Source organism: Mustela putorius, unplaced genomic scaffold (assembly GCF_011764305.1).
Source record: "Mustela putorius furo isolate JIRA1106 unplaced genomic scaffold, ASM1176430v1.1 tig00003834_pilon_pilon_pilon, whole genome shotgun sequence".
Taxonomy (NCBI): domain Eukaryota; kingdom Metazoa; phylum Chordata; class Mammalia; order Carnivora; family Mustelidae; genus Mustela; species Mustela putorius.
In genome coordinates, this window is record NW_025421987.1 from 108,505,364 (window position 1) to 108,532,590 (window position 27,227).

General features: G+C 37.2%; 2 protein-coding genes across 6 annotated transcripts in view; one reads left to right on the forward strand and one right to left on the reverse strand.

Annotated features, from left to right (window-relative positions):
- NPHP3 (nephrocystin 3) overlaps nucleotides 1-10,922 on the forward strand; it is a 50,566-nt gene extending 39,644 nt beyond the window's left edge. The window contains exons 20-28 of one of the 4 annotated variants that reach the window (XM_004762494.3): nucleotides 1,109-1,298; nucleotides 1,464-1,705; nucleotides 2,714-2,789; nucleotides 4,215-4,342; nucleotides 5,422-5,662; nucleotides 7,866-7,991; nucleotides 8,769-8,884; nucleotides 9,896-10,069; nucleotides 10,292-10,922. In XM_004762494.3, coding sequence (XP_004762551.2) covers nucleotides 1,109-1,298; nucleotides 1,464-1,705; nucleotides 2,714-2,789; nucleotides 4,215-4,342; nucleotides 5,422-5,662; nucleotides 7,866-7,991; nucleotides 8,769-8,884; nucleotides 9,896-10,069; nucleotides 10,292-10,304 — 1,306 coding nt within the window. In that variant the 3' untranslated portion in view covers nucleotides 10,305-10,922. Of the gene's footprint in view, nucleotides 1-1,108; nucleotides 1,299-1,463; nucleotides 1,706-2,713; nucleotides 2,790-4,214; nucleotides 4,343-5,421; nucleotides 5,663-7,845; nucleotides 7,992-8,768; nucleotides 8,885-9,895 lie in introns of those variants that run through there. The other 3 variants (XM_004762495.3, XM_004762496.3, XM_045088911.1) reach the window with 3 other exon arrangements.
- Nucleotides 10,923-13,883: 2,961 nt separating this feature from the next.
- On the reverse strand, nucleotides 13,884-26,980 carry UBA5 (ubiquitin like modifier activating enzyme 5). Of its 2 annotated transcripts, XM_004762500.3 has the most exons (12): nucleotides 26,626-26,980; nucleotides 24,964-25,009; nucleotides 24,761-24,850; nucleotides 21,381-21,490; nucleotides 20,299-20,385; nucleotides 19,602-19,686; nucleotides 18,751-18,855; nucleotides 18,444-18,571; nucleotides 16,434-16,569; nucleotides 16,069-16,144; nucleotides 15,835-15,941; nucleotides 13,884-15,167 (listed from the first exon to the last, which is right to left on the reverse strand). In XM_004762500.3, exons 1-12 carry the CDS (start codon nucleotides 26,784-26,786, stop codon nucleotides 15,084-15,086), a joined length of 1,215 nt encoding a protein of 404 aa, XP_004762557.1. In that variant the 5' UTR covers nucleotides 26,787-26,980; the 3' UTR covers nucleotides 13,884-15,083. The 2 variants fall into 2 exon arrangements, with proteins under 2 accessions (XP_004762557.1, XP_044944849.1); XM_045088914.1 differs by lacking the exon at nucleotides 26,626-26,980 and having other exon boundaries at nucleotides 24,766-24,850; nucleotides 24,964-24,990.
- Between the last annotated feature and the right edge of the window lie 247 nt (nucleotides 26,981-27,227).

Consider the following 27,227-nt stretch of genomic DNA (forward strand, 5'->3'; position numbering starts at 1 on the left):
AACAGGTATTACAATTATGTACAGGGACAGACGTTAATTAGACTTACTCTGGTGATCATTTTGCCATACAGTAGTTTGGAGGGATACTTTCCAAGGCCCTCAGTGGGTGTCTGAAACCACAGATAATACTGAGCCCTATATATATTGTCTTTCCCTGTACATACGTACCTGTGATAAAGTTTAATTTGTGAATTGGGCATAATAAGACATTAACAGCAATAACTAATAATGAGATAGAATAATTATAACAATATACTATAATAAAGGTTATATGAATGTGGTCTGTCTCTCAAAATATCTTACTGGACTGATCCTTCTTCTCGTGATGATGTGAGATGATAAATGTCCCAGTGATGAGATGAAGTGAGGTGAATGGAGTAAGCCTTGTGCTGAAGCCACGGGCTCCTATTGATCTTCTGACCTTACGTCAAAGGAGGAGCATCTGCTCCCAGACCGTGGTTGATGGCCACTAACTGAAACTGGAGAAAGGGAAACCGGGGCAAAGGCAGACTACTGTATATACAAATATAAAATCATGAGTTGTACACCCGAAGCTAATAAATTTGGATGTCAATTATGTCTCACAAAATAAATAAATTACCAAACCACCTCCATAATGCTATAATAAAAATGAGATTTAGAGCAGAAAGCAGCTGGCAAAGAGGGACATCTAAGTGGGCCAGGAGGGACAGATGGAATTAGGTTCAGCTGTAGCATTTAGCTAATTGGGAAAGAAGGCAGTGTGAGGTCTCCCACTCAGAATGGGATGTTTTTGTAAGTGTAGTGACAGCAGCCAGCATTATGGAGTACTTGCTATCTGCTGTCATCTGCTTATAGTAGCACCTGAGGCAGATCGGGTTGGTGACCCCCCCTTCTGCAGATAAGGTTGATGAGGCATAAGAGGTCAGACTACCTGCTCAGCACCCCACAACTAGGAAGGGATGGACACAGAGGATGTACACAGAGTCAGAGTACAGTCTTATCTCCCTCTATGCTCTACCTGCCTGCTAATGAAGCATCAGTAGCCCGACGTGAATTCTGGCATTTTCATTCAGTAGTGGGTTTTAAAGCTTGTTTTTCATTAAATTACATTTTTTGGTTGAAACAGAGGACATTTTGCGGAGTTGCTGAGTTACTGGCAGTTTGTTGGCAAAGACAAAAGCGCAATGGCAGCAGAATACTTTGATTCATTGAAGCAGTATGAGAAAAGCTGCGAAGGCGAGGAGAACATGATTTGCTTGGCTGACCTTTATGAAACCCTGGGGCGATTTCTCAAGGATCTAGGCCTCCTCAGTCAGGTAACTCCAGCAGGGAGTCGGAGGCAGGGGTAAGTTTTTCCTGGTTGGCTTTTCTCTCCTTGCTAGGAGTTAGTGTCGCCTTCATTTGTTGTGCTAACGAGACTGCAGATCGTATAGCATCTCACTTACTGGTACTGGCCTTTAACCTTTTCTTCCCCCCGCTAGGCTGTGGTGCCTTTGCAGAGGTCTCTAGAAATTCGAGAAACAGCTTTAGATCCAGATCACCCAAGAGTAGCTCAGTCCCTCCACCAACTAGCAAGTGTGTACGTGCAGTGGAAGAAGTTTGGCAATGCGGAACAGCTGTATAAACAGGCCTTAGAAATCTCCGAAAATGCTTATGGTGTGGAACATCCCCATATTGCTCGTGAACTTGAGGCACTGGCAACTTTGTACCAGAAACAAAATAAGTAAGACTTAGATCAGTAATACTCTGGTTTTATGGTGGGGTGTCACAGTTCTTAATGTCCTTATGGGGTAAGCTTTGTTTTGTGGCTGTGTAATTTTTTATCCGATATCTTTTGAATCTACCATGTTCAAAGATTATTCTTGGTGGCAGGTCTTTGTGGAGTAAACAGAAAATTAGAACTACAAGATTCATCTCCATTTGAAGATGAATGGATGATAGAACAGGGACTTTGGAGTCATAGTCGGGTTTGAAGTTGGGCTCCTTCACTAACTAGCTTTGTAATATTAAGTGCACTGCTAATGGAGGGCTGCAAACCATTGTCGATAGGCCAAGTCCACTAGGCCCCTGGTTTTGTAAATAAGGTTGTATTGGAACATAGTCACATTTTTTCATGTACATATTATCTGTGGTTCCTTCCGTGATGCAACAGAGTTCCATAGTTGAGGTAGAGACCATGTGGCTCACAAAGCATAAAATATTTACTATGTAGCCCATTCCAGAAAAAGTTTGCCAATCCCTGGTGTAATAAAAAAAATCTATTAGACACGCACTGAATGCATCTTTTCCTCTATCAGAAATCATGTATCGTTAATGATACAGATTGGATTTTTTTCTTTTAATATCTAGAGGTATTGTTTCACACAAATTTTGTGTGAATTTCTCATTTATATTTCACCAGAAGTTAGCATGTACAGAAGAAGGTGTTGGAGTAAACTAAAAGTTTAGATTTTTGTTTAGTTAGGGGATCCTTTAGAGATTCAGAATGAGTTAAATCAGTTAAAAATCTGTTAAATGTCAGCTACTTGGAGGATTAGATGTTTTGTTAGATTTTGTTTTATGAGCGTTTTTGTTAAAGATTTTTAATTACATGTGACTGTCATTTTTAGAAATTATGCTACATTTAAGGGCCCAAAAAAGCTTTACGCTAGGTAAGGAATGCTTTCATCTCACTGAAATATGATACTTTGGACATGTTTCTTTTGTTTGACTTTATTGTTATTTTTTTAAGATATGAACAAGCTGAACATTTTAGGAAAAAATCCTTTAAAATTCGTCAGAAGGCTACAAGGAGAAAAGGCAACCTGGTAATGAGAGATTTCTTTTGTGTTGTGGTTTTAAACTAGAGGAAAAGAGCATCTCTGAGTATCATAATATAGCTGTGTATACCTCACATGTTTAAGAACTTTAGATATTAAAGTGATTTCTATAAAAATACTAACATTGTCTTATATATATATAATACATGTTTAAATATTAGTGTTACTGAGAAATACAACTTTGCAGACTTTTTTTTTTTTTTAAAGATTTTATTTATTTATTTGACAGACAGAGATCACAAGTAGGCAGAGAGGCAGGCAGAGAGAGAGGAGGAAGCAGGCTCCCTGCTGAGCAGAGAGCCCGATGTGGGACTCGATCCCAGGACCCTGAGATCATGACCCGAGCCGAAGGCAGCAGCTTAACCCACTGAGCCACCCAGGCGCCCAACTTTGCAGACTTTTAAAAAGTATATAAAACAATATACTATGGTTATTTTGCAGTATATACATATGTGAAATCATTATGTTGTACACCTTAAACTTACACAATGTTTTATGGCAATTATATCTCAGTAAACATGGGAAATTTTTTTTTTTTTTTTTTTTGCTTTTTTTAAAGTGGGACTATAAGGTTCATTTGAAGGTTAGACTTTGGAAGATGAACTTAAAAGCTGCTTCAATCTGTAAAGGAAAGGCAAATTAAAAATTTTAATATGTTAGATTCAAATGCAAGGAAATTCTTACCTTTGAGCACATACACATAAAATTGTTTTCATTTTTCCAAGCTGCTGATAAAATCTAAATATAGCCTGTTTTAATTTCAAATGCTATGTACGTTTTTTAAATTGAATAATATCTGACACACAACGTTGTGTAAATTTAAGATGTATATGTATAGCATGCTAATTTGATACATTCTATATTGTAATATAATGGCCATCGTAGTGACAGCACCTCTGTCACATCACATAATTATTTCTTTTTTGTGGTGGGAATAGTTAAGATCTAATCTTTTAGCAAGTTTGATGATTGTAATACAGTATTGTCTACATTCACTATACTGTGCATTTGATCTCTATGATTTATTTGTCTACTATTTTTCAAGTGCTGGGTGCAGTTTTAAGTACCTGATTTTTTTAAGTTAAACACTTAAAGCCATGGGATTGGTAAATATCTGCAGGTTAATTCTGTGTCCTGATCTTTTCAAAGCCCTTGGGACTCAGTTCACTTTGCTAAAATAGCTTATCATCACTTTCTCAAAACAGGTTTTACTGAATTTTAGAATGTGATGTCAGGTGGAAGTATGTGCACTTGCAATATCCACTGGATTAATTCAGTGTGATACTTAAACTAATTGTTACCTACTTTAAAGGGAGCAAAAGGAGAAAGGATTTCATAGAGCTCCAGTGTAGTGTTTCAGAATCAAGGACTGCCCTTAACTTGGTACCTATTCTCCATTTGTGTTTGCTTCAGTATGGATTTGCCCTTTTACGTAGACGAGCCCTGCAGTTAGAAGAGCTCACGTTAGGAAAGGACACACCTGACAATGCTCGGACCCTCAATGAGCTGGGTGTTCTCTACTACCTTCAGAATAACCTGGAGTGAGTACCATGGTGCTAATAATACAAATAAGTGTCCATTGTGTTTCTCACATGGAAAGCTACTTTCCATTTCTATCAAGTCAAGCTAGAAAAAATTGACAGAAACCATGCCAGATTTCACGTGTGGTGGGTTGAACATACAGCTACGCTTAACAAAGGCCATGGCATTTTTTCATGGTTTCTTGTCACATTGTTTCTTTTATTAGCTAAAAAAGTTATTCCGTAGCATCCCTAGTATGTTTTATATGATTACAAAAAGTGTTTTGTATAGATGAGAATTCACAGAAAAAACTTGGCACGAAGGGAGAATAAAGGATAGAATGTAGATGGCTGCTAGTTTGGGTCTTCAGTTCATTTGGACTTATAAGATGTTAATATTTATGTTAATATTTATATTTATTATAAAAGATGTTAATATTTATGTTAATATTTATACTCTTAAAAAGTGGTTTTGGGCTTCTTTGGATTTCAGGAAACTAACACATTTGATACTCTGGATGTCAGAAAAATGTTAACAAATACTTATCTGGCTTCGGAAGGGATACTTCAATTAAAAACAACCTGAGGGTTTGAAGGAGCTGTGGGTGCGGGGGGGTAGGAGGTTGGGGGAACCAGGTGGTGGGTATTGGAGAGGGCACGTATTGCATGGAGCACTGGGTGTGGTGCAAAAATAATGAATACTGTTATGCTGAAAAGAAATTTTTAAAAAATTATATATTAGCTACTTCAAAGGGAAAAACAATGAATACCAAAATCTTTTGAATTAGGTCTTTTTATTTTATTTAAAGGTATCAAAAGTTTGTTTTGGAAAATATGGGTTTGTCTTTTAGGAAAAGTCAAAGTGGAGAACTGAGGCAATCATCTAGCTACTTTAGACCCTCCACTATCATTTTTATCTTTTGGAAAAGGGCAGGGAGGGATATGGACTAGGAAAGAGGGAGAGAAAGGACTTTGAGCCAAATCCCTTATATCAACTGTCTTGGATTTAAAAATAAAAATGCTTCAGTTCTCTACCTAACTAGGGCCAAGGAGTCTTTAGAGAATAAATTATTTAAACCATTTTGGGGTTTTGTTCATAGAACTGCTGACCAGTTCTTGAAGCGGTCCTTAGAAATGAGAGAGCGAGTCCTAGGACCAGATCACCCTGACTGTGCCCAGTCTTTAAATAATCTGGCAGCTCTATGCAATGAAAAGAAACAGTATGATAAAGCAGAAGAACTTTATGAAAGAGCTTTAGACATTCGGAGACGAGCACTAGCTCCTGATCACCCTTCTTTGGCCTACACAGTGAAGCATCTTGCAATCTTGTATAAGAAAATGGTAAGTAGGGGCGCCTGGGTGGCTCAGTGGGTTAAGCCGCTGCCTTCGGCTCAGGTCATGATCTCAGGGTCCTGGGATCGAGTCCCGCATCGGGCTCTCTGCTCAGCGGGGAGCCTGCTTCCTCCTCTCTCTCTCTCTCTCTGCCTGCCTCTCTGCCTACTTGTAATCTCTCTCTGTCAAATAAATAAAAATAAAAATAAATCTTTATAAAAAAAAATTAAAAAAAATAAAAGAAAATGGTAAGTAATCTGTGGCATGCTTACATGTATTTTAAGTCATAATTACTGTCAGCAAAATAATTTGTCTTCTTGGGGTGTGTGGGTGGCTCAGTCAGTTAAGTGTCTGCCTTCAGCTCAGGTCATGATCCCAGGGTCCTGGGATCAAGCCCCTCATCGGGCTCCCTGTATGGTGGGAAACCTGCTTCTCCCTTTCCCTTTACTGCTCCCCCTGCTTGTATTCCCTCTCTTGCTGTGTCTCTGTCAAATAAATAAATAAAATTTTTAAAAAAAAATTCACACAAAAAAAATAATTTGTCTTCTGATGGACAGATTATTTTTTATGAACTTCTCAATCATGATGATTAAATTTTTTAACAAATAGCTGAGTAGAACATTAAAAAATATTATATCAGACTTATATAAGGTACTGGTGTAATTTTGTTAAAATATATTCCAAATACAAATGCATTCATCAACATTCTAATTGGAACTTATTATTTCAGAAGTTCTAAAATTCAACCACTATTAAGTTTTATGAGTTAAGCAGCCATAAACACAGCAAATCACCTAGCTGTCAAAGGTGAAGGAGGAATCTCTGTAGGTGAATAAATGAGCATTTAAGTTTCACAGTTTCAGGGCACTTGGGTGGCTCAGTGGGTTAAAATCTCTGCCTTCGGCTCAGGTCATGATCCCAGGGTCCTGGAATCGAGCCCCGCATTGGGCTCTCTACTCTGTAGGGAGCCTGCTTCTTCCTCTCTCTGCCTGCCTCTGTCTACTTGAGATCTCTGTCAAATAAATAAAATCTTTAAAAATAAATAAATTTCGGGACGCCTGGGTGGCTCAGTTGGTTAAGCAGCTGCCTTCGGCTCAGGTCATGATCCCAGCGTCCTGGGATCGAGTCCCACATCGGGCTCCTTGCTCTGCAGGGAGCCTGCTTCTCCCTCTGACTCTTCCTTCCACGCTGTCTGCCTGTGCTCGCACTCACTCTCTCTCTGACAAATAAATAAAAAATTTAAAAAAAAAAAAAAAAAATAAATAAATAAATAAATAAATAAATTTCATGGTTTCTTTTCTTTCCCTATAATGAAATGTAACCATTCTTTTTCCCTAGGGTTCTAGCTTAAGTGATTTTTGGAATTTTTGTAGCTGTTCTTAAAAAAAAAAAAAAATGCCAGCGAAGTCTGATTTCTTTTCATTTAATGCAGTTAGAGAGCTACATAGACTAAACTATCTTTAGACTTTGTGAGACCCTTGCTGGTCAACCTGGCCCTGAAGTTAATGCTTTAGTAAGAACAATGCATTGTTGCTATTTCTGCCCAATTTTTTTTTTAAGATTTTTATTTATTTATTCATCAGAGAGAGAGAGAGAGAGAGAGCAAGCAGGCAGAGTGGCAGGCAGAGGGAGAGAGAGAAGCAGCTCCCTGCTGAGCAAGGACCTCCCAATGCAGGACTTGATCCCAGAACCCTGGGATTGTGACCTGAGCCAAAGGCAGCCAACTGAGCCACCCAGGCATCCTTTTGCCCAACTTTCAAGTGAAAAATAAATAATTAGAGGATGACCGTGGTGGCTCAGTTGATTCAGCATCTCTCTCTCTAATAAATAAAATCTTTTTAAAAAATTAAAGAATCTTGAAGGGATTTGGTGGGAAATGAGATTTTATTTTTGATATGGTATCTAAATTATATACAGTAGCAAACATTCTACTGGCATATTTTTACTTCACTGGGAACTGAGTGATACTGGGCAAGCTTTATGAAAGGGCTTTCTGAATTATCAAAGAAAGTATTTTTACATTCAATGTAGCTTTATACATATCCCATTAGATTTCAGTTATCTATAAACTGAACCATTAAAGTGTGAGAAGATTATTTCTGAAATTTTTTCCTCAAAATTACTAATAGAAAATTTTATTTATGGGAAAAGATTTGATCAGATAGTATTTATTATTTTAATATTTTTGTTAGATTTCACTTTTGTTTTTTAGGGGAAACTTGACAAAGCTGTACCTTTGTATGAGCTGGCTGTTGAAATTCGGCAGAAATCCTTTGGCCCAAAGCACCCCAGTGTAGCTACTGCCCTGGTGAATTTAGCTGTTCTCTATAGCCAAATGGTAAGTTCCCACATATTAATAACTCTTTATGAATGATTTTAAGGTATGAAATATAAACATGAAATAGATGTGGCACAGTAAAAGTAACTGAAGAAAATTTAAGATTACTAATGCTTCCTTTCATATATGAGAAATTATTGAAGATAGATTTGTAAGATGGTTAGTGTAAAACACCAACTGAGTATTTTTTATTTAGTTCATTGCAGAAGTTTCATTTTTAATCCTGGAGACTCGTACCTCTCTATGTCTAATACTGTCTTTTTTTTTTTTTTTAAAGATTTTATTTATTTATTTGACAGAGGGAGATGACAAGCAGGCAGAGAGGCAGGCAGAGAGAGAGGAGGAAGCAGGCTCCCTGCTGAGCAGAGAGCCCGATGCGGGGCTGATCCCAGGACCCTGAGATCATGACCCAAGCCAAAGGCAACGGCTTAACCCATTGAGCCACCCAGGCGCCCCTATGTCTAATACTGTCTTTAAGCTGTGGCATTTGCCCATGATAGGTGAAAAGCACATATACCCACTGAGCAATAAGGAAACAGGTTTTTGCTTATATTATTGGATTCAGGTCAGTAGTCACCAAGCTCGGTCTAAAACTTAGGTTTCTGACTTTCTATTATATGCTTCTACCATGATGATTAGTAATAAATTTTTTATCTGTAAGAGGATATTAACTTTTTAAAGGGACTTACCCCAGTAGATCAGCTTAGTCTAAGAATGTTAATAGTAATTTCAGCAGCTCAATGTGTTCAAGTGAATATTACTGCTTTTTTTAATAAGAAAAAACACATCGAAGCCTTGCCATTATATGAAAGAGCATTAAAGATTTATGAAGACAGCCTGGGTCGGATGCATCCTCGAGTTGGAGAAACATTAAAAAATTTAGCCGTGCTTAGGTAAGAATTTTTTCAGCTTCCTAATAACAGCCAAACCCCATTTTAGAACAGCTTTAATTTGACTTATCACAGAACACAATATTTAATGCTAGTTGTTTTTTCTTGGAAGAGGGGAAGGGGTTGTTTTGTGTTGATTTACTTCAAGATACTAAAGTGGTATCCAGAAGTGAAATCAATGTTGCATAATCTGTTTTGTAGAAGAATGTATCATGTAAATAGTGAAAGATGATTTACATTTGCGGCTAACTGGTTCTGTGGGTAATATAGGCAATGTACTGTCCTCAAAAATTAATTTACCATTAAGTGGATGTTGACTTGGGGGTGCTTGGGTAGCTCAGTAGTTCTGCATCTGATTCTTGGTTTTGGCTCAGGTCATGATCTCAGGGCTGTGAGACTGTGCCCTGGTCAAACCCTGCACTGGGCTCCACACTGGGCCTGGAGCCTGCTCAAGATTCTCTCTTCCCCTCTGCTCCTACCCCGCCACCCCATGTACACACTTTTCTCTCTCTCTAAAAAAAGTGCATATTGATTTTGCTTTGTCTGTGTTTGTTTATCTCCGGATGCAGAGACTTCCCATTAGCAATCCACTGCATCCATTACAACATGGTCTTAGTGGTATATGTATGAGGTACTAAGATACACGTTAGCAGTTCAGAGAGAAGAGTCTGGGAATTCTGTTTTACAGGTCTGCCTGAGTGAATACACACACTGGAAATAGGAGAAAATGGGGAATTATCCACAACTTGTTATTCTGTATCCTATAAGGTCACTTTTTTTTTTTTTTTTAATTTGACAGACAGAGATCACAAGTAGGCAGAGACAGGCGGGGGTGGTAAGCAGGCTCCCCGCTGAGCAGAGAGCCCGATGTGGGACTCAATCCCAGGACCCTGAGATCATGACCTGAGCCGGAGGCAGAGGCTTTAACCCACAGAGCCACCTAGGCGCCCCCCCATAAGGTCATTCCCATTTAAGAGGGTATATTCTCATTTTAATGATTTTTTTCTCTCAAAGCTATGAAGAAGGGGATTTTGAAAAAGCTGCTGAACTATACAAAAGGGCGATGGAAATAAAAGAAGCAGAAACGTCACTTTTGGGTGGAAAAGCTCCTTCCCGACCCTCTTCAAGTGGAGACACATTTAGCTTAAAAACAACCCATTCTCCTAATGTTTTCCTTCAAGGACAGAGGTAATAGCAATTACAATTCATTGTAAATGCACGTTAGGATTAAATAATTAAGAAACATTTGGAAGATAAGAATTTAAAACAAAGGATTTTGAGTTTGTGTGACTTAACTGATATTTGAGTGAAATTGCATAAGACTACATTGAAGTTTGAGTCATGATTGTATATGCTGCTTAAAAGAATTAACTTTCTAATTTTTTATATCCATGGATATGGACACATTAGAACCCTAAAATGATGAAACTGATCATGAAGAGTGGTTGTTCTTTGTTCAACAAGACCTGGCATAGCTATGAAAACAAGGAGTTCAGTTCCATAATTCTTCCATCTCTCAAGAGCTATGTTGGCCTCACCATTCCTGGTTGTGCTTTTCAGCGGTAGCCTGGCCCAAATCTCTACCTCAAAGAAAAGTTTCAAGGAATAAAGGGATAATGTTTATGGAAGGTTTGAACTGTTTTCTGTGAAATGAACTAGTAACAGTTGTCTCTGCTACATTTTTAAAAATTTTACCTTTTCCAAGAAAAGACTGGGCTAAGCCCTCTGCTTTCCACATTGTTCTGCTGTGTTATATGTATCCGCATAATCTGAAGTTATTAATGCAGTAAGTCAAGCTCTTAGCATTCTTTGACCTTCCCCAAAATAGGGACATGACAGTCTCCTTTCCTTTCTTACATGCCCTAAATCTCTTCATTTATCTCAAATTCAGATTAGTCTATTTTATATGAAAATGAAATGTTTTACAAATATTGCCACTTTTGGTTTTGTACCCTTTATGTATTTATATGTAATAAAATCTTCAATTCTAATACCTGTAAGATTCCAACATATTAATTATAAAGGTGAAAGATAAAATAACCATACCTGGCTGTTTGTTTGTTTTTTTTTAAATTTTTTTTTTTATTTATTTATTTGACAGACAGAAATCACAAGTAGGCAGAGAGGCAGGCAGAGAGAGAGAGGAGGAAGCAGGCTCCTCGCTGAGCAAAGAGCCCAGTGCGGGGCTCGATCCCAGGACCCTGGGATCATGACCCGAGCCGAAGACAGAGGCTTTAACCCACTGAGCCACCCAGGCGCCCCCATACCTGGCCGTTTTAAAATAAAAGCGCAATTTCAAGGTTTTTCCCCACTTCAGTTTATACAAGAGAGATGTAGTTAGAGAATTAATAAATACTTCAAACATTACAAAAAATACTTGCATGTTGTCCATACTCAGAGTAGTTTGATCAAATTAAGTTTTGATGACTCTATAGGGTTTTGGTTAATGTTATGTAAGCCTTGGCTACACAGAGGGTGGTCCATGAACCAGAATCATCAGTACCACCTGGGAGCTTATGAAAAATTAAGACTCTAGAGCCTCTCCTCAGACCTACTAAATCAGAATCTGCAATTTGGCTGGATCCTCAGGTGATTCACATGCACCTAAGTTTGAGAAGCAATGGTCTGATTTTAAGGCACTACGGTGGTGACTTAGAAGAAATTTGGCAGGAGCTTATAAAATGAGCGTCGTCTTCCCCTTTTGAGAGAAGTTCAAAAGGAAAAAAGATTAAACATCACCATAGTACATTTTTCTGGGTTTCCCAGCTATGAAAGGCACAAAGTAATTAAGCTCAGAAATTACCATACAATGGTTTCAGAATTAAGCTACTAAAGTTTAAAATTTTATTATCTGGTAGTATTGTAATTTAATACATTATAAGTAGTCTACTAGGTTTAATGCCTTTAGAAACTGCTTTAGGAAATAATCTGAGATTAATATTCTAGAAGAACCCTGAAAAGGGAAAAACCAGCAAAAGGATAACAGGCATTTATTCTTTGTTCCCAAAAATCTGGACTTGAAAAAACGTAAGTGTAAGCCTAACAGTATTCAAAGTGATTTATGGTAAAAATTCATTAATTACTGTTGGGACTTGAGTACTCATATATTTCACAAAATTTTTACTTTTGATAGCTATATTCTGATCTTACTACTTAATGTACTACCAACTCAAATGTTTTCATGTTAAATGTCTACTTAAAAAGCTAAAAATAGGGGCGCCTGGGTGGCTCAGTGGGTTCAAGCCTCTGCCTTCCGCTCGGGTTATTATCTCAGGGTCCTGGGATCCAGCCCCACATCGGGCTCTCTTCTCAGCAGGGAGCCTGCTTCCCCCTCTCTCTCTGCCTACTTGTGATCTCTGTCAAATAAATAAAATCTTTAAAGGAAAAAAAAAAAGGCTAAAAATAGGGGCACCTGGATGGCTCAGTTGGTTAAGCATCTGCCTTCAGCTCAGGTCATGATTCTACAGTCCTGGGATCCAACCCTGGCTCCCTGCAGTCCACTTCTCCCTCTTCTCCTCACCCGGCTCATGTTCTCTAACAAAATCTTGGAGAAAAAAAAAAAATCTGGGACACACATCTCTTTGTATTTGAGTTCTCAAATAGAAATATGTTCATATTGATTCACACCTTCGTGATGAAAAAGGAGCTTTCAGACAACTCAGTTACATCTGAATTGGTAGAAACCAAATAATGTTAGTTATGGTTAATTTTCATTAATACCTTACAGAAAGAGAAGTATGGGAAAAAATACAATTGGAGGGTTAAAGCTTCCTTAATATTCTTAAATCGTTATTACCTTTTTTTTTTTGATTATTATCTTTTTGTGTTGATCAATGTGTTTGTAGGTATTTAAGGAGTGTTTCTATGTGAGAAAACCTAGGATACATTTTTTCACTACATAAAACATTTAAGTGGTACATAAATTAACTTCCCATTCACAATGGGGAAGGGGTTAAACCTGAAATACTGTTTTACTGTAATTTAGAGCCTTTGTGCTATGGCAATTTGGGGAGTGTGTTTCCTTCTTTCACTTTATAGTGTTTAAAAATATGGTCAAGCACTAGAGGTTTATTTAGTAATGTAAAACTTGGTGATAATTAATTTCCCAAAATCGGCCACAGTGTGTGTGTGTGTGTGTGTGTATACATTTTATATATATATATTTTTTTTTTCTTTTTTTCATGGCATACAGACTGCCAAGAGAGCACTCCAGATAGCCAAAGATACCTGTTACCAGATTTTTTTCCTGGTAAATCATCCAACTATTTTTTAATGGAAGACATTAGACAAATTAGATAACTAAGGTAAAAATAGTTGGTCCAGTGTTAAGACACCAACAGTGTACAATGCCATGTTGAGCAGAACAAAGGTGAGTTCTGGCTATTATACTTTATCAAACTATACAATCTTTAAATTATAAGCAAAGCAGAGTTGTGAGTTGAAGCCCCGTGTTGGGCTCCATGCTAGGTATGGAGCTTACTTAAAAAAAAAAAAAAATTGTAAGCAAAGCCTGACTGAATCACTATACTAGATGTTCCAAATGAATGGTATTATTTTTATAAAGACTACATTTCTTGGGCGTCTGGGTGGCTCAGTGGGTTAAGCCGCTGCCTTGGGCTCAGGTCATGCATGATCTCAGGGTCCTGGGATCGAGTCCCGCATCGGGCTCTCTGCTCAGCAGGAGCCTGCTTCCTCCTCTCTCTCTCTCTCTGCCTGCCTCTCTGCCTACTCGTGATCTCTCTCTGTCAAATAAATAAATAAAATCTTTAAAAAAAAAAAAAAAAAGACTACATTTCTTTTCTGAAGTTCAAAATATCTCCCGTAACTAGGAAAAAACTGTTTTACAGATGAATTCACTAATTTTTTTAATGGCAAATGACCTACCAAGGCAACATAAGTTTCAAGGCTACCACTCCTAAACTTATTCTAAACAGAAGAATCACTATATGATTCTACAATCTCAAAGCAAATATACTGAACATATTTGATATTTGGGACTTTCTGAAACCAGACTTTAAAAATTTATTTTATTAAGTGGAAATTGCATTTTTCATTTTGTACTAACATTTCTTCCCTAGAGATACAATGTAATCATTCATATCTTCAAGTAAAAAAATCAAAGTAGATTAGCATAGTGTAATAACATCCTACTGACAATGGTTACACATGCATATTTTTCATTGGTCTCCAAACCACTGGAAATTTAACTAAGGCTCTCTAAGCTTTCATTATTTGTATTTCATTTAGAGAAAACCAATTTATCAATTTATAATTTAGTGGCCATGATCAGGGTAAATGATACTCTTCCAGTTAATAAATACATGTCAATCATTATAGAGGTAATTTAGGTCTCTTTTATGCCAATAACGGACAACTATCTAATTATCTAGAGAATCAAATTTAAATGAAGTACTCAGAAGGTAGCCCATATGACAGGTATAATCTAGATAATCTTAAACTACATGTACTCCTTGCTCCTCAATAAAGTGCAGTGACTCCAGATAGATGTTCTACTCATGCAAGGAGTTCTGTTCCTTGGTTAGTGCAGAAATATAATGATTTTTACTCCCTGAAAGTACCTTTATTAATCCATGAAGAAAGCTTACTTTTATTTGCCTTTGTCTTGTTCTGAATTCACAGATTTACAGACTTTTCTGATGACTACATTTTAGCTTGTATTTAGGTTAACATTTGAGAGGATATTTTTTATTTTATTAATTAACTATTTTGAATTCATTGTTGGTAACAGTGGACAGTTTTCTTATAGAGAGGGATTCTACATAAAATGAGTAGATATCTGCTAGCTCTAATCAACTGATTGTACCTCCTGTCCTTTCCCTATATTTGAGAACCACCTATTACTTTATTATCCATGGTCTTAGGCAACAGACCACAGAGGATTATTGGAAGGAGAACAAATAGAGCATTATATTGATCCTTTCTTCCCACCCCTCCCAAAAGGCAAAGCATTTCAGTGGCTGGGTTTTCAAGTTTTAGCTAGATTCAAACATGAGTTTTAGGAGTTACGGATTTAGTTAAAGAGAAAAAGGGACAAACAACATTATTTCAAAAAGTGTAACAATTCTATGAAGATTATATATCAAGTAATATTGCCCTAAGCTTTGTCAGTTTTTTAATTTTTTTTTTTAATTGCAAGGGTATAGGCTTAACTCAGGAAATAAAATATAGGTCAGTCCATTATTTACATATTCTTCATCTTGGCCATAAGGTCTTCCAAGCTTTCGCCAGAATCTTCCACAGTTACTTCAGCTACAGAATCTTCTTGCTATCAACAAATGAGGTAAACATAGTGAAAAAATAACCATATAAAATTTGTGATGCTTAGGAATACATAATCACTAAGTTTTAACCATGTTCAAGTAGTTTACAAAGTAAACTTTATCAAAGATGCCTTCTAATTTTTAGGACAGACAAAATCCCTTACATTCCCCACCAATCTTTTGATTTACAAGGCCATAATTTCAATATTCTTGAGATCTCTACTGCAGTGGTATTTTTAAAATGGTATTACAGCTAAAATGCTCAAAATACAAAAATATTATCTTCATTTAATCAAAATCTACTGTATCTGATCCATTCATGAGTCAGGAACACTATTTTAGGTCTGTGTTTCAAACAGTTTAAAAGGCCATGTGCCCATTGGGCTCACTGCTCAGCACTTCTCCATCTCCCACTCCCCCTGCTGTGTTCCCTCTCTCACTGTGTCTCTCTCTGTCAAATATATAAATAAATACCTTTAAAAAAGGCACTGTGCCTATATCCACATTAACACTGAACACCTTCTCTTACACATCTTAATGCCCATAGTGTAAAACCTCTAAAATAGTAAATATTGCATTGGCATTATAAAATAGGATGAGGATGAAAGAAGGTAAGTAAAAAATTTTCTCTTATGTAACATATACTTATGATAAACCAGATTTTGAGCATACCTTTTTGGGAATTGTGTATGCCACTGTAATTCCTTCAGGTAAGTCGGGAACTGGACCTGAAGAATTTTTCAGTTCCTCTTCTGAAACCTCAGACACCAACTCAATACCTATAGAGTTAAATATGGTGACAGTTTTCAAGCAACTTAAGCAATAATTAAATCTGTGTAATTAAAATTATATCTCCTCCCATAAGAGATTTGACACTGCCATTTCAATTCATGAAAGAATTCCTACCCCATTCATTATCTTCATGTATAATCTCTTCCTCTTCTGGAGCAACCTCATGTTTGGGCAGTGCTGCTACCTTTTTCTGTAGAAATCAAATAGTATCAAAGTGTTCGTACTCTCAGGCCTTTGAAGCATTGAGCAAGAATTCAGACGGGCTTTTTACTTTACCAAAAACAAGAACGAACTTCAGAGAGATTTTTCACTTTTGAAACATGGTGAATTTTTTACTAACATTTCTAACTTAGAGATACAATAAATAAAACCTTCAAAATCCAGAATCCATTTATCTTATATTCCAAATCTAAGTAACTGTTTTCAATTATTATCCAAATAATATAACCTCTCATATATTCTGATGGATAGATGTATACCTTATGTTCTTCCTGCTGCTTCCTGCAATTTCTGTCATCACACTGAGGATTTGGTTTCATGGACATGGTAGGAAAAAAGTCCTGCATTGCATTATATCCAAGGTAAAAACTAACAGTACCAAAATTTAACAGAAACCTAGAAAAACAAATCAAAGCACACTTAAATAAACCATAGAAGTATTAGAAATAACTGAATTTTTAAGAAATTGTATTGAAGTACTTAATGATTTTTGTAACAAAATGGTACTTTTAAGTACTGATGTCAAAGTGAAGAATTCCTGAGATATGGTACTAAATCTAACTACTTTTTGGAAGTTTTTATACACAATTTAAAGTTTACAATCTTAAATGTACAACTCACTGAAATTTTCCAAATCTTCACCCCTGTAATCACTACCAGATCAAAGACAGAACATTTCCAGTGTGCCCTTGTGCTCCCTATTAGTCAAATCTAATTCCTTTTAGAAACTTATATGAAGGGGGGGGGGGGAATCACGTACAAAATAATTACAAAAGGAAAAATATTTCCAATGAATGTTAATATATAACAAGATAAAAAACTGGGCGCCTCAGTGGCTCAGACATTAAGCATCTGCCTTTGGCTCAGGTCATGATCTCAGGGTCCTAGGACGGAGCCCTGCATCAGACTCCTCAGTGAGGAGCCTGCTTTTCCCCTCCCATTCCCCCTGCTTGTATTCCCTTGTCTCTCTCTATCAAATAAATAAAAAAAATTTTTAAAGACAGAAAACTGACCAAATGATATGAAGCGGACAATTCACAGAAAAATATAAGTGCTTACCCCTTTCCATAAACAACTGAAAATTAAAATGAGATACCCCTTTCACCCATCATATTAAGAAAGATTAAGAAGTCTAATGATACCAAATGTTATCATCTGGTGTGGGTGAACCAGGTATTCCTACACTGTGATAGAAATGTGTATTTTTGAAGGAGAAATTTAATACTGTCAAATACTGCATAAACTCAGAAATTCCACCTCTAAAAATCTGTATCTATAAAAATCTACTATACAAAAATATATGTAAGATGTTGTTTGTAGCACTGTTAACAGAAGCAAAAAAATCTGTAAATAACTTTCATGTCCATCAATAAGGGACTGACTAAATATGACATATCCTTAAGAGAATAGTTTATAACCGTGATTCCCCCCCCCCTTTTGTAGCATACTGTAAAACGTTTTTAGATAGGGCCTACTGAAGTTTATACAGTTTGCAGAGTTGTGAAGTCTACTTCTATGAACTAGCCCTAGACAGCTGCCTGGAGAGTTCTCATGAATGCTTTTTACAATTTTTTTTGTTGGTAGCTGATGGTTCTGGTATCAGGGTACCTCTCTATATCATGCTGCAATTTGTTCTTATTACACTGGAGGGTTAGGAAACATAAAAAAGCTTTCTAAAGCTGTAAGGTGAAGGAAAAAATGGCCTGAGATAGAGAACCTTTAAAGGGGTTCTGCTTTTTATAAAGTGTGAGTTGGTTCAAAAACCTTTTGAAATTAATTTGCCCTGCAAAGAATCTTTGCCCTCCTTTGTTACTATAGTTTAGATGGTGTGGTTGCTGGGTATCAGTTTTTGGCTAGCAGAGATATTATCCTTATTAATATTTAATCACATTCATATTATTTTTAGTAAGAATTAAATAAGGAAGTGTGTTTATGCCCTTTGGTCAAAACCACAGAGATTTAAATCATTTGGTTAATACTTCATATATAAATACACCAGTTCCACTGTACCATTTAACATGAACTATTCCAAATACATAGTGACACATGTGTATTAATATGTGCGCTTATATTTAAATTAGATATACTAGGATATGTATGTAAATTTAAAGTACAGATGTATTACACATATATTTAAAAACTTACATATATTTGAAACTAGATTTAAAAAAAAAATACTTAGCTGGTAACTCCAATATTTGATGTGCTTTCTGAAATATATTTTTATCAAAAACAAACGAGACTATTCAGAAAAATTAGCCCTCACTCACTTTAACACATTTTGTACTAAGATCCCAGCAACCACTCCCATTGTGGTAGGAAGACTGGCTGCACAAACACCTTCTCGTTTCAGAGTCTTTTCATCAATATTTGCAGCAACTACAAGTGGTGGAGCACACTACATGAAAAAGAATGAAAGAAAATATATTTCAAAACAAAAAGAGAAAAGTGTAACATGCTCAAAATAGTATTCCATCACATTCAAAGTTTATTTTTTCTCTGAATACATTTTTGAATACCCCTTGGAACTCGAGTACTTAATAGTGAAAAAAATAAGTCAAAATGAATCAAACCTACTGCAAAACAAGCAGATTCTCCAGGAATTATGAGCTGTATATGTCCTGAAACTGCATTTTCACTGACTCCAGACTCCATCCACGTTTGCCCAAGTTCATTACAAGCCTTGGCAGAAACAGATGAAAACATAAGAACATAAAAAGAAGTAATTTACTGTAAGTTTTTTTCATCAAAAATTGGGATTTAATTAAATGGATTACCAAGGGTTTTTTTAATTTTTCAAAAGAGGAAAGTTATGAATATTGGAATTCCTTGGCAAATGCCACTTTATTTAAAAAGTAAAGAGATAGCATTTAAGTAAATACCCAATAAATATTTATTTAACTATATACAACTATTAGACTTATTATCTAACACATCCTTCTTATTAAAGTAAAAAATTCATTTTTCGAAAAGAATTTCAGCAACAAAAACTGCAAAAGATTTTTTGAAAAACTGAAAACATGGTATTTCAAAGAATTTTACCTCTGAGAAACCAGGTCTGTAGGCAGTTTATACATATTTCTGTCTTTACTTAAAGTAACAAAAGTTAAAACCAATGCTAACATAGAGACATTTTAACATTGTCATTTATTTTAAAAATTATGTATCAGAAGTATCTACAATTTTATAGCTGCCTCTACTGGCATAAGAGAGAATAGGATACTGAAACAGAAGCCATACCAGCAAGGCTAGACAGATCCCAGAGTTATCCGAATTTCAAAAGTAGGGTAAAAAATAATTAAAAGTTAACAAAACATATTACATGAAGGCTTAAATGCAGAACTATTCTTAAATGCAGAACTATACAAAAAAAAAAAAAAAATTGATAAGGCCATGAGTGTAACTTCTTATACAATAGGGATACTTACTGTATTTATTGTCATCCGGGCTTCAAAATTATCCACACAGCTAAGAACTAGGTCAACAGGTTTTCCCTCTTCTAATCCACCATTACTAGGTCAAGATAATAAATTTTATTTGGAAAAAAAAAAAATCAGGACACAAAATACACTCTAGTTAGACTATATCTTCAGGCACACACTTATTCTTTCAGTAAATGTTTGAGTATAATTAAGACATAGTATTTAATATTAAAGATCTAGTATGTACTGAGTGACTAATATGAGTATCAATGATATTACAGTACTTTGCCTGGCACAAAAAAGTATAAAGTCTATTCACAGAAGTTATAATTGCCTAATCAGCTTTAGGCTTTATTCATGTTTCACTCCAAATGTAAATGTAATAAAAACTGAATATAATTCAGTATCTCAGTAGTGTTAAAACGTCTGCAGAAAACCACTTTCACAAAGAAATAGTTGAAGATCCTTTTTCTATCATTATAACAGGGTTTGGTTTTTTTATTGTTACTACTATTGTTTTTTTGGACAATATTTACTTTTTACCGAGCTCCTAATACATAAAGGCCACACAAAAATAACTATTTTAAAACAGAAACATGTGTCAAATCTACCAACTCACTGAGTTACACACATCAGTAGATTTTCTAATGATACTTGTTTAACTGAGCTGGACATTGCAAAATACTCATAAATAAAATTTTACCTTATTCTATCCATGAAATGTTGAAAGTTTTCTACTGTGGTTATATTATAGTTGTGTATTTCAAAAAGAACATCAGGATTAATGTTCCTAAGAAGGAAAAAGGAGTAATTATTAAACTACCAGTGGGAATTCTAAGTGAAAGCAAGAAAAAGAGCTGAAAAAGATCATTTAACAGAGGTTAGAAAAATGGAATTCAAGCGATTCAAAGAAAACCCATATCCCTCTTCTATTTCCTTTGACCCACTTCAAGGACTACATTCAAAATGTGTCGACTGCAGGATTACAGAAATTACAGAAATTACATGTTCCCACCATGTATGTGCTCAGAATTAAGCCTTTAGCACCTCTGTGAGCTACAGCCTAGCCTGACAAAAGAGCTTCTTTGTTCCTTATTTAATTCAGTGCAAGTATGTTTGAGGCCACAAAGAAACTTCTTAGAGTAAGGGTTGCAAAGTATAGCCCTTGGGCAAATCTTACCTACCACCTGTTTTTATGAAGTCCACAAGCTACAGATGATTTTTCCTTTTTCACATGGTGGCAGAACATGACAGTATTTCATAACATGCTAAAATTACATGGAATTTAAAATTCAGAGTCCATAAACAAAGTTTTATTGGAGCATAGCCATGCTCATTCATATTTCTACTGCCTATAGTTGTTAGTACATTACCACTACATAGCTGGGCAGTTTCATAGTTGGCCCTCAAAGCCTAAAACATTTACTATCTAGCCCTATACAGAAAAATAGTGCCAACCCTGTTCCAAGAGGTAAGACAACTTGTAGAAGTAAAACCTGAACTTTTATGGAGAAGAATCTATGCATTAACTTTTTTTTTAAGATTTTATTTGAGCAAAAGCGAGAGAGAGAGCACAAGAGGGGAAAGGCTCAGAGGGAGCAGCAGACTCCCTGCTGAGCAGGGAGCCCAATGTGGGACTTGATCCTGGGACTCCAGGATCATGACCTGAGCCAAAGATAGTCACTAAACCAATTGAGCCACCCAAACACCCCAAATTTATGCATTAACTTATACAAATTCACAAACTAAGATTTCACTATAGTCCTTAACTGTTAATCCATTTACCTCAAAGTATATTCTGCTGCTTGAACTTTACTTAATCCTGCTTGATGAGGCTGGAAGAAAAGTCTATTCATATTGGCCAGTTCCACCTTGTCATAGTCAAAGAGTAGCAACTAAAATGAAAATAGCGGTATTCTGATGAAAAACATACCAAAATATAAACAATAACAAAGAATAAATTAGTGGACTTCACATTTGGTGGGTTTAACAGTTTGACAGTAATAATACAAACTAACTCAAAAACACTAGGTATCCTATATTAATTCATTTAGTGCTCATATAGGTAGAAATGAGACAACTATGGCACACACCCCAAAGCCATTCAACTAATATACATGACAATGGGATTCAAATTCAGGCATTCTCAACCCAGCATCTGCACCTGAACCATAACACTTACTGTCTGCCTAAATGATACACTGAGAAATTCCATTTCATTTTAACAGTTTACTAAAAGCCAAGAACATAGTAGATAAATGAAATTTTAAAATAACAAATGTCCTAACTTAAAATTATAGTATAACATGACTCCTTTTGTGACTAGAACACCATTCTTAGCCCTGGCTAAAATATCACCCCAATATCAGTAAGTTAATTGTTGTTTCCTTCTCTATATATTAAGGCACAACAGCATTTCTCACACTCAACACTCATACATAACACCTTTTAAAGATCCCATTTCTTATCAGTAAGAAATTATGAGGTTGCACTCAAATATTCCCAAGGTCCCTTCCTTCATCTAAAATTCTGTGACTTTTTAACACAATTTTCAGCATTCTAGATTTAAAAAAAAAAAAAAAAAGAGGAAAAGGCCAGGCAGGACAAGCACAGAGGCAAAGTCTACAATAGCGGTTAAGGGGGCTGTGGCTTGTGGTGCACTGTCCTGCACACACTAAAATTACAAAAAGGAATAAAAAAGCAGCAGGGGATCTTATTAACAACAGTAACAAAATTAATCCAACCAACAACTCAGGTAACCCTTATTATCTTGCTAGAAAATACATCACCCCTGTCTGCCTTCTATGATAATTTTCTGACTCAACTTAAAACAAAATATAGTTGATTTCAGCTCAGTAGACAGTATTTATTAGGTCAAGCCAAGTATGAAATTTGAGTCTTCAGCCTGATAGTTGGTTTATAAGTTAAGGAAATCTCAAATTTGGGGATAGGAGGTATGAGTTGTAGCTCTGTCACTCACTTTTTAGGCCTGTATCTTCATCTGTAAAATAAAGCAGCTAATCTGGATCAGGTGATCCAGGACACCACAGAAGGGGTAAAAGGTGGGCTCTGAGTCTCCAATCCTCCACTTCCCTATTTAACCATAAATTAGCTTCTTCTTTATCTGTTTTACATAATGAAAAGAGTTCTGAAACTTACCTATGCAGATCCTTAACTTATAAACTTGAATGCACGCTGGGTCACTAGGAGAGTTTTTAAAAAATACTGATGTCTGGGTCCCATCCACAAAGATTGATTCTATTCCATTCTGGATTATCAAACTTTGTTGAACTTCCCAGGTGATTCTAATTACAGCAATATTTAATAACCACCGTTCTACAGCCTTGCTACTCAAAACGTGGCCTGGACTAGCACCATCAGTATCATTGGGAGCTTGTTGGAAATATAGGGGCACTGCCCTAACTTTGATATGCATATGAATCATCTGGAGTTTTGTTAAAATTCTTAATTTGGTATACCTGGGGTAGGGCGTGGGAGTATTTATTTCTAACAAGCTCCCATATAATGCTGATGCTACTACTTTGGGCATCAGACTGAGTGGCAAGGATCCAGCAGTTCTTAAAAAACCCCCCAGAACATCAGAATCACCTGGGGATTTAATACAAATTTAAAATCTTAGGTCTACTCAAAAACTAAAGAATCAAAATCACTGGGGTAGGGTTGGCAATCAGGTTTTAAAAAGCCATCTAAGTGATTCCGAAGCACATTCAACCCTGAGACCCATAATCTTCATGATCTCTGCTATGCCAGGTCAATCAGCCACGGTCCTTATATCAATTACAAGTAATTCTGACTGGCTTTTATAAGCTTCTGAAAGACTATAAATGTTAATAAACATTTTTAGTTATTTTTGTGTTGCCTTTTCTATATTGAAGGCCAACTTTAAAACCACTTCTTTTAAGAATTTGGAGCATGGAGGCACCTGAGGGGCTCAGTTGGTTAAGAGTCCGAATCTTGATTTCAGCTCAGGTCATGATCCCAGGGTCCTGGGATCCAGCCCCGCAGCGGAGTCTCTGCTCAGCAGGGAGCCTGCTTCCTCCTCTCTCGTGGGGAAAAATGCTTGCTTTGTCAAAATGACAAATTAAAGAGGCGGAAATCAATTGTGGAAAGCTTTGTCATTCAACCATTAGGAATCCAACATCACAGACTTTAGCTTTGTAAATCTGAGACTGGTATAAGGTTATCTCTCCTTCCTACCCATAACCTAATTAATTTTAGAAAAAAGTGAAAAAAAAAGTATGGGTTAAAAAAAAATCTAGAGTATTCTCCATTTCAATTTTAAGAGTAAGAAGGGTATTTACTTTCTAACTACAAGTTTTATCTCTTAATCCTCTTCACTTATCTCACCCATCTTCCCACCTACCTCCCCTCTAACAACCAGTTTTCTGCACTTAACAGTCTGTTTTTTGTTTGTTCATTTGTTTTGTTTTTTAGACCCCACATATAAGTGAAATCATGCAGTATTTGTCTTTCTCTTAATTCACTTAGCATAATACCCTCTGGACCATCCATGTTGTCATGAATGGCAAGATTTTCTTCTTTTATAAGGCTGAGCACAGCCTTATAGGAAATATAGTCAGTAACGCTGTTATAATGTTGTATGGTGACAGGTGGTGACTGTACTTATAAGCACTGAGTAATGCATAGAACTGCTGAAATCACTCACTGTGTTGCAGACTTGAAACTAATACTCTGTCAGCTACAATAAATTTTTTAAAATGCTTCTAAATAAGTTAATAAAGGGCCACTATGAAAAAAAAAGGTACATGCTTTCTAGTTCATCTTGTACAAAGCATGTTTAGAAAACATTTGTTAGATGCCTGTGTTTCACACACTATCAATTTAACAGCCTTGTCTCCTAAGCTTCTATATCTAAAATATTTAAGCCCAAATTGTAATATGTATCATCCCAAATACAAAATCTCTGAACAAAATTTTGAATATTCCTTGTTTTATCAGCCTTACTATCAGTTTCCATTTGGGTGGTATTGTGTCTTAATTCCTGTAGGTAGAAAGTATAATATGAAAAAAGACAGCACAAATCAATAAACCATTAGTTAATGAGAAAAATTCCTAATTTATACCTGATTCACTCCAGAAATGAGTAGCTTCCCTATGTGATAGGCAAAGAGAAATGTTTTTACCTTACCAATGCCACATCTTGTCAGCATTTCAGCAGTCACACTACCAACTCCACCAACACCTACTATTGCTACAGCAAAGTTTCGGATTTTCTGTGAAATGCAAAATTATATTATTTGTTGGTTAACTTTTCATCCAAAATGTCATCAGAAATTATTTTCATTTACTGAAATCATCTTCAAAAACCTGGAAAGATTTACCATACCTCATAGTCGCTTACAATTCCCATTCGTTTCAATGCCATCAGGCGGCTTAAAACAAAGAAAAAAATGAATGTTTTAAAGTTTACAATCTTTTCATTGTGATATAGGAAAACACACATCATCACAGAAAAACACAAACTCAATCACTACTAATGCTTTAAGAGAAATCTTTCAGCTGGCTTTTACCAGATGAAATTAAGTCATTTGGGCAGCTTTAAAAAAACACTGAATATTCTTCCAGGTGTAGCCTGTGCAACAAGATTTTTTTTTTTTTTAATGCTCCTCAGATACTCTAATGTGCAGCCAAGATGGAAGCAACTGACTTAAATGTTACATGTCCAGATGAGATAAGTCAAAGAAAAATTTCAACATTTTTCTGTGCTTTCTTAGCATATGTAAATAATGTTTAATGTTTAACATCAGCTGTCTCTGCCCATAATGGATATGGATGATGTCTGCTCTTAGTAAGCACCAACTGCAGCCAAGTACTCTTAAGAGGTACTTTACCTGGTTATTGATATTAGTCTGTTTCATATATATGAACAGAATAATATCTGTTTCATATATATGAAACAGACTAATATATGTACAGAGATTTAATGATATATATGTGAAAGAGACATATATATATGATTAAATCTATGTACATATATATAAACTTCCCATTCATTTACACTTTAAAGAGTCAAATAGTTCTACCAGGCTTGCTAGGAAATTCTGCAGGCTTCTGATCCCGACTCCCCTATTCCTCTCCTTCCTCATTTTCAACTGTTACTAACAAATTTCTAAATAGCTTGCCAGCGTTGTTACTTCTGGATTTTCAGTTTCAGGTATTACCTGAAGATTTCACTGATACCACTGGTCCCTACTATACACAGAAATATTTTCCATGGCTGCTCAGCTACTAAGGGCTGGGATTTGAATCCGATCGCTGGGGCTCTAGAGTCCTTCCTTTTATAACCACTGCACTCCATTCAGCCCGCTGAAAGGACAGGGCCAGACAGGGCTGGTCAAGTCGAACAGCTTTAAAAAAGCTAATCCTGGGACGCCTGGGTGGCTCAGTGGGTTAAGCCACTGTCTTCGGCTCGGGTCATGATTCCAGGGTCCTGGGATCGAGCCCTAAGTCGGGCTCTCTGCTCAGTGGGGAGCCTGCTTCCTCCTCTCTCTCCGCCTGCCTCTCTGCCTGCTTGTGATCTCTGTCTGTCAAATAAATGAATAAAATCTTTAAAAAAAAAAGAAAGAAAGCTAATCCTGCTCTCCCCACCACGTCCCCAATTGTGAAATACTGAGAAGGCTTTATGAAACTCGAAGTTTACTAGTGAGTGGGTTTTACATTCAATGTCATCTTCTGAAAGTTAATTACTATCAGTTTTATGCAGAATGAGGTAGACGAACAGGGGCATTAGGAAATCGGTCGCGTACCCGTAGCAGGCCCAAGAGCAGCACCATATGGCTGTTTCGGGGGTGGGTGGGTGTGTTTTAAGAGGAAGACTACCTTTCCACCACTGCTGAGACTTGCCCTTGCGCGTTTGGGAGCAGAACCCAGCGCAAGAAGGAGGTGGAAGGCCGTGTAAGCAGGGAAGGGAGGGAGCGCGCCTCGCTCCCGACCACTCGCACACCTTGACCTCACGCCCTCGCCCGCCTCCCACCCGTAACGCAAATACCTGTAGGGGTTGGAGTCCACAACCTCCGGGCTCATCTTCTCGATGCGGACCCGGCCGCCTCCTCCGTCGCCGCCCCCCACGGCCCGCCGACTCCTCTCCTGTGCCAGCTCCCGCTCCAGCTCCTCCACCCGCCGCTGCAGCCGCTCCACGGACTCGGCCATGGCTGGGACCCCGGCCGCCAACGCTCCCAGCCCAGGCCGTCGCCGCCGCCGCCGCCCCACGCTGCCAGGCCCGCTGGTCCCGCCAAGGATGGGTGAGGAGACACGCAGCCGCCGCCTTCCTAGCCCAGAACCCTGGGGAAGTGCTCCCAGCGCCGCACAGGCGACACGTCGCCGCCGCTCCCGCGGGCCTCCCTCGGTACCGCTTCCGGTACGTTGCAGTCATCGCTCCCCCTCAGGAAGAACAAAACAAACCAAAACGCCCCTCTTAGCTTCCTTCTTCGCCTGGTCCTAAGAGACAGGGCCCCAGCAGGGCCGGGGGTCCTTAGCGTCCAAAGCCCACGGCCTGCGATACTGCCTTTCCAGCCCGGCGGCTAGAGGAAACACCGGGATCTTTTATTCCTGGGCTCACGGGCCTGACGGACCCTTTTCGGAGACGGACCC

Bases quoted from the DNA above. Each gene is read 5' to 3' on its own strand.
- UBA5 (XM_004762500.3), bottom strand. From the start codon at position 26,786: ATGGCCGAGTCCGTGGAGCGGCTGCAGCGGCGGGTGGAGGAGCTGGAG. The intron at 18,572-18,750 runs GTAGGTTTGATT...TTTTTCATGTAG, and splicing joins GAGAATCTGCTTGTTTTGCA to TGTGCTCCACCACTTGTAGT. The intron at 15,168-15,834 runs GTATGCTCAAAA...ATTTGTTGATAG, and splicing joins CATACACAATTCCCAAAAAG to CAAGAAGATTCTGTAGCTGA.